General features: G+C 34.7%; 1 protein-coding gene across 1 annotated transcript; it reads right to left on the bottom strand.

The window, feature by feature from the left end:
- Positions 1 to 475: 475 nt before the first annotated feature.
- LOC113658536 lies at positions 476 to 3,920 on the bottom strand. Its single transcript, XM_047800084.1, has 2 exons — positions 3,880 to 3,920; positions 476 to 2,839 (listed from the first exon to the last, which is right to left on the bottom strand). Exon 2 carries the CDS (start codon positions 2,812 to 2,814, stop codon positions 1,459 to 1,461), a length of 1,356 nt encoding a protein of 451 aa, XP_047656040.1. The 5' UTR covers positions 2,815 to 2,839; positions 3,880 to 3,920; the 3' UTR covers positions 476 to 1,458.
- Between the last annotated feature and the right edge of the window lie 3,645 nt (positions 3,921 to 7,565).

Raw genomic sequence — 7,565 nt, 5'->3', positions numbered from 1 at the left:
GAGAAGTTGAGTCGAGTGTTGCTGACGTCACTTGTGCGCTAGCAGTGGTAAAAGATGCGCGCTGCATGTTTTTGGCGGCAACATTTTCCATCCTCGTGAATCTCTGTCTTAAATACATGTCTGAACTATTTCATGACATTAGGTTTTGCAACGTGTGTTTATGAGCTGGGACTATTTCATCACGGTGTAACTGGTTTGGATTCGGATCTATAAGGACGAGTTACTCTGGAATCTATTCGGATGGATTGCGCCCCCACAGGACTGTAAAGGCAGATTGTTTTCTTCAATGTTACCTCAACTGGGAACTTTGGTATTTATACCAATTACCAAAATACCAAACCGATAGTTATATTTTCTTTTGTTGTTATTGGAATTGTTGAATAGTATATATTGTTAAATGGGTACATTGTGTGCCATTTAGAAAGTAAACCTACAATACTGTTTAAAAGTGGAAAAAAAGAGAAAGTTAGTAAATACATTATTCATTTTGGTTAATATTTTTTTGTGTTGGTGTTTTATTCAAGCCGTTATACAAAATAAGACTAGGTTTCATACAAGTGCAGACACACAATTCAAATATTTTTTTTTTGGAGTGAGACCCCGAACCCGGGACTCCAGACATCAAGATAAATTGCTATTTTGAGTGTTTGGTGATCTCAGACCTAGTAGATATTTTCCTCCTTTTCTTTAATGTGAATCCAACGTATGGGTTACAAACTAGATTATCGATTGAAGTGTTGACTGGGCTACCTCCATTTCACACACATACTCCTGGGAATAAATCCTTTTTCTTGAGTGTTACTTCCCTACCCCATGACCATAATTGGGTCGTAACACATACACACATACACAGAGAGTGAGGGAGAGAGCGGCTTCCTCTTTCTCGCTATCCTTTTTATGCACAGTTACCAAGGGCATCCTCTATTTAGAATAGTCCTTGTACATTTTAAGATGAAAAAAAAACAAGAAGTACTGTATCTGTCACTTACACACCTTTCACACAGGCAGGATTAATAAGGTCCTCAAAACTACTATTTTTACAGATAGAGCCATTTTAATTTTCATAATCTATATTAGTCATATTACTTAATCTCAGTGAAAAATAATTATGCAACAATTTAATAATATAATACAGGATTTCAGACAAGCATTTAAATGTAATTTATACAAGAGGAAGACTGCTTTCCAAATACCAAATTTTGCGTATACTATTAAGGAAGTTACGTTAAAATGTGAATCACAGACATAGCTAGGTTTCAGCATGTAGTAGTTATAAAATGTAAAAAAAAAAAAATTAATTAATTAATATTAATAAGTATGGTAATCATCTGTTTCAAAAAACCTTTGGGAGTATGGTAGATATTGTATTGTGCAGAATAAACCCAACCAGGTTCTTTTTTTAAACACTTTTTGTGTCACTTTGTTGGTTAAAGCTAGTGGATGCATGTTTTTAAGAAATTAAATACAAAAAAACAGAAAACATTGCTTTTCTCTTTTCAACAAACCAGATAACTGTAGGACTCTATTCACATTTGGTATAAGTTCTTGTTCAAAGTCCCACACTCTTGTGTCAACAAATAACTGCTTCTTGGTAAGACCTCCTTGTAATGGCGCATTTACGTGAACAATCCGACACACATCAAAAGGAACTCTATATTCCTGCCCAATGTGTTTCAGGCTAGAATGCACTGAAGTTTGTATCATGTTTCTAGGGTTAATGATCATCTTTGTGGGGTTGTAGGTGTTCTTTCTATCTGGTTCTCTGTAAATGTGTTCCATAATATTAAAACCAGGTATAATTTTCCATTCTGGCCTGTGAAACTTACCACTTTCTTCAAACTGTGTCCTTGGGAAAATGTGGTTCTCTATGAGAAATACATTCACATCTTTGTGCTCGTGTTGCAGAGACTCCATCAGTAATTCAAGATTAGGGTACTTATAAGGCATGATGATCTCATCAATGTCATTCAACAGGACATATTTAGACTGATACATGTTTCTATAACTGCATTCATTGAGTGTTACCAACTGGCCATAGTACTGGATGTCCCCTTTATGAACTTCGATTTTCCATCCTGCAGATGGGTTAAGAAACTGGTCAATAGGCCATGGCACAATCTCTAGAAATCCTTCTTTCACATAGTGCTGTAGGAGCCTTGTCAAGTCAGAACCACAGCTTGTGTTGTAGATTACAACTCGTTGTACACCAAGAAGCTTGTACATCTCCATGGTTTGAGCAAACTGCAGAACATTATTGTAGTTTCCATAAAGGCTGGATATACAGATGGTGAAGTTGTACTTGAATGATTCTTTATTCATGCTGTTCTTTACTGGAAGGAAGTCTAGGTTATTAATGTCTGATTGTTCATCAGCTGAAATGGCGACGTGAGTTGCATATTGGGTGTTTTTGCCCCGGCACAGCACATCTGAAGCACCATATGGAAAGCCAAAATGATCTGTGTGTATCTCAATGTTTGCTGCAGTAACCTTGCAACCTTGGGTATTGTTGCAGTAGATGCAATAAAGTGGCTGTGTTCTGTCTCTTTTGATAATGCTGATAACTCGGATATCTTTATTGAATCTGTGATCAATGAATGCAGACACCACAAAATGACTTGTGTTTTTAATGGGGATTATAGAATTTAGATATTTTGGAATATTGTGTACATCTGAATAATTTCTTGTAGGTGATTGTGTGCCTGCATATATATAAGCAGTAGCCTGGCCAAGAATATACTTCCATGGAATCAAGATGGCAGTCAGAACACCAAAAATTATAAGGAAAAAAAACAGTTCGATCTTTGTGTACGCCATTTTAAGAAATCATCCAATTTGACTCCTGTAAATTGAAACAAAATAATTATAAACACAATCATCCTATATTAAGAATAAAGCTATAGATTTTATCCATTACTGCATAGAAATTGTATCAGAAAGAAAAATAATAAAAAAGTCTAACAAGATCATTCTTCAAGCTATTATTATTTTGACATTTTAAATATTTCCTCAGGCTAGATTAACTAAACTTGAATAACTAGATACGTTGAGGGTGCCAGCAGGTCAGCAGCTCTTGTAGCTTTGCAGGTTACAGAGCTTTGTTTTTTCATATTACAATTTTTCAATATTTTCTCTACTTTTAAATGAAAATAGATTAATGACATACTTACAATTATCTGCATATTTGGTTAAATATATTTTGCTAGTTGGATATAACAGCATTGCAGTGTTTCTTGCAATCAAGTTAAACAGGTTTCAGCACTCAGAACTGCAGACTCTAAAGTTCATACCACAGGTTTTCAACAAAGATAAAACCTAGTGATCATGCTAGTGAACTATTTATTTTAGTTTTCCACAAACCATTTATACATAAATTTAGATAATTCACCTCACAACTGACAACTGTGGTAATAAAATGTGGGGTTGAATATTTAGTTCAGGATCTCTTAAGATGGCACATCAGAGCAAAAGAAATTCCACTAAAATGGTACCAATACCCATGCCACCAAAGTTACAGAGACCACACTTTTTTTGAATGAATAATAATTATAAAATATAAAAATTCTCCTCAGCAAGATTCCTTGGTAGTTATTTCAGAAATAATTTGTCCCACATAAAGAAGATTTTATTCTTACTTTTTTGTATTTATCCTCATTGTATCCTGAGTCTATCATTGTATATATCTATATATACACTTTATTCACCACTAAGAAGCCAACATCCATGACCACACTTTTTCTCTGATTTTATTGTAAAAATAATAACTAACTATTTATAATAGCAAATAGCAATAATAGCAATTATATATGTATATAATTATATATTTAAATGGCTAGCAAGAACAAGAAACAAATACATATTGTTCTAGACTGTTCAACAAACCTGAAAACTGAAGAATTCTTCTTGCTCAAAGTCCCCCTTTTGTGTCAATGAATACCTGCTCTATGGTAACACTTCCTGATGATGTTTTTTTTCATACGAACAATCTGACACGTAGCAAGTAAAATCCTGATATTAAGACACACCTTAACCCCCATCCCCACAGCAAACACAGAACGTTCTTTACCTTTTTTTTAACCAAAAAAATTACTTTCACATAACTATACATGGAGGTTTTCTGTACCAACCTAAATAGAACCTATAGAGAACATTCTCTAATGGTTATTTTTAGATTTTATTTTTATAAACAAAAATAACTTTTCCAGAACTTTGCAGAGAGGTTTTTGTTTGCAACAACATAAAGAACTTAAACAGAACATTCTCTAATTGCTATTTTTAGTTTTTATTTTAATGACCATTTTAAATTTTGCTTAGTTTTTCATAAAATAGAAACTATAGAGAACGTTCTCTAATGGTTATTTTTAGATTTTATTTTTATAAACAAAAATAACTTTTCAGAAATTTGCAGAGAGGTTTTTGTTTGCAACAACGTAAAGAACTTAAACAGGACGTTCTCTAATTGCTATTTTTAGTTTTTATTTTAATGACCATTTTAAATTTTGCTTAGTTTTTCATAAAGGAACTCAGTCCTACAATGAAATCAAGTGTGTGCACCCTTAATGCACCCCTGCTTACACACCCTTTTCCACAGCGACATCTAGGGGTAAATAAATGCAAACAGACAGTAAAAATAAAAATATTAAAAATAGCTTTAATAAATTAGACCAAAGTGCAGGGATTCCAGTGCGAACACCTTTTATTAAATAAAACATGGAACTGGCAATGACATGGTATGCAGTGAGATTTACATTTACATCATTTAGCAGATGCCCTTATCCAGAGCAACTTACATTTTTATCTTATTTTATTTCTCATTGAGGGTTAAGGGCCTTCTTCTGGGGCACAGCAGTAGCAGCCTGGTGGAACTGGGAATGGAACTCACAACCTTCCACTTGGTAGTCCAAATAGACAGGTACACCCTGTCTTTGCTCCACTTTATAATTTCCATGGTTTCATTGAGAAGTAGCGCCAGACTAATTCTTTAACAGGACCGTTCTCCTGTGCTTATGTTGCCTGCACATGTCGGAGAGCGTGAGGCCGAGGCTGCTGCACGATGGAGTAGATGCAGAGATGTAGCTTTTAGGTGGTTCGAGTTGCGAGGTGACATCTCCATTTGTCCATTTCAGTTTAATCCTTGTTGTTATATTACATCGTGTGGATAGTTTAACTTAGCTTCTTCAGCTACATGGTTTTCAGTTGTTTCAGCGCACCCTATGTCAGGGTAAAGACCAGTAAAGACTAGTATTTTTCTCACTTTTTTCCCATTTTTCTATTACATGACTGAACTGATAATCACTGACCTGTGACAAATAATAGGTACTACAAGACCTGTTGAGGACTGAGTAATTGTTTTACTGAGGTGATTATTTCATTGTGTATGCCGGTTTTGTTCTGAGTGTTTGTTTCAAATATGAATGTTCATTGAAAATCTGTGACAAGTGGGTTTACATATTTACAAATGTTTTATTTTGAAGATTCATGTCATTTGTTACACTGTAAGTGAAGGAATGGTTATTTTTGCCATAGGATTGAGTCTAATTGTGTGGATTCCAATGACAACACAAAGAATGTAAATCATTTTTTGTTTGTGTTTATTCTATTTTCATTTGATTGATTGCTAAAACAAGTAATAGTTTACAGGTAACAATTAATCATATAAAAATAAATATTATTTAATTACTTTTGCATTTACTTGAAGTGTACCTTTTTGTTGAGAGCTTATTAGATACTGTATGGGAATGGGAGGAGCATTACATGCAATATTTCTTTAGGGGGTCCCCATGTAATATTACCGTACCTGAAGCCTACCCGTGTTGATCGGTAGTGTCCAAACACAATAAGTTAAAAAAACAAATACACACATTAGCGTGTAAAGGAACTAAAAAGCTTGGGAACCTGGGACCTGGATCGTTTCATTGTCTAAGCTACCAGAGCAACTTCAATCGATTTTCCCCACACAACAGGCTAAATAACTCCCGTTACATACAGTATATAGTAGAAGTTTATTTATTTAATTGTTCATCTGATCTAATATACATTTGCAGATGACGTTGCTGGAAGACGTTAACCTGATTTTATAGTTACACATTTTTTTATTAGAAATTGTTATTGTAATTGTATACATTATTTTTTTATGTATTACATTATACTCTTTTGAATGTCTGATATTCTTGTCTTGTGATATTTTGTGTAAACAATTAAACAACTTATCAATAAAAACATGGATTGTGCACAGATTATTTATTTTGACCGATCACCGTCGCTTTGACACAGTCTGATGTCCTATAAATTCTTTATCCCATGAGGACGTAAGTTGTAAACGTCTGAGATGGTCTTACAAAACACAAAACCAGAAAGCCTGCTGCAACATCGCTTGGCCACACATTATCTGTCGGCTAGTGATTTATGCTAGTCAAAGAGCTTGATGGCATGCAACATAAGGAAATGGCTGTTGCTAAAATGTATCCCACTGGGATCCTCAGTCCACACTGATGAGCATTCACATGTTGCACCGGAAATGAGGCACTGCTAAATAGGGCGCTCCCCTAAGATGTCACGGACACCATTTTTAAAGCCTCAAAACAAAAGCCCAATTTAAAACCCCACCCCTTCAGTTCTCTAGAGGGACAATGCTGCTACATAAGCAATGTTATAAGAACAGAGCTGCGTGGACCAGGACAGTTGTTCAGTTAACGAAGAATGTGGTTAGCAAGCACATCAACATAATTTGCTCAACACAACACAAGTTTCGTGTTAAACCTGATAACATTATGTGGTTGCCGTGAGAACTTATCCCACAAGGGACAGCACAGAGGACACATCGTAGATTTGTTTGACTTTGTTATCACTCAAGGGGACCAAACTATCTGTGGCATGTGGATGGTTATGAGAAACCATTTGGTTTCACTATATCAGTATGCATTTATGGTTTTTTGATGTGCATCCTTTGGCTTATTGGATTGAAGCTCATAGTACAAAACTGGGAGTGTGTGTGAGTGTGCACGTGCACACTTTGGGGTTTTTTGTAAAGAAAAAGAGCTATAGTTTCAGAGATCATGTGATATGCATAAAAAGCATAGAGTTTCGATCTGCTGACTTTCCAGTCTTTCTAGACTTTCCTTATCCACTGAACTTATCCACTTATCCTTATCCACTGAGTAAACTGTAATATGAATTTCATATAGCGTTTCTCTTATTTGGGCGATTGTCATAATACTGCTGTATGTTTACAGTATCAACTACTACTAATTGAACTTCACATTAAATACTAAAAAACTATTACAATCAGCTAATGTACCCTTGAGTTCCTGTCAGCTGTTGTCATTTCGTAATGGATCCCAAAATACGTCATGAAAATAAGAATCACTTTGAAAAAAAATCAGATTGCCTTTTGGCCAAAATAAGTAACATTGTTAATCTGGCTATGGTTTTTATTTATTAATTTTTTAAGTTCAATGTATATTTTACCTCTAGTTTGTTTTGAATGTGTTTACATACAATGACATTGATTTGGTATTAGTTTTGGCTGTGCAATTGTTTAATAACAGTCTGCTAGGGGGTTCTTCAGG

The sequence above is a fragment of the Tachysurus fulvidraco genome, chromosome 14 (assembly GCF_022655615.1).
Source record: "Tachysurus fulvidraco isolate hzauxx_2018 chromosome 14, HZAU_PFXX_2.0, whole genome shotgun sequence".
Taxonomy (NCBI): Eukaryota; Metazoa; Chordata; class Actinopteri; order Siluriformes; family Bagridae; genus Tachysurus; species Tachysurus fulvidraco.
The sequence above is the reverse complement of the archived record's forward strand: the minus strand, read 5'-3'. Positions and strand labels throughout refer to the sequence as shown.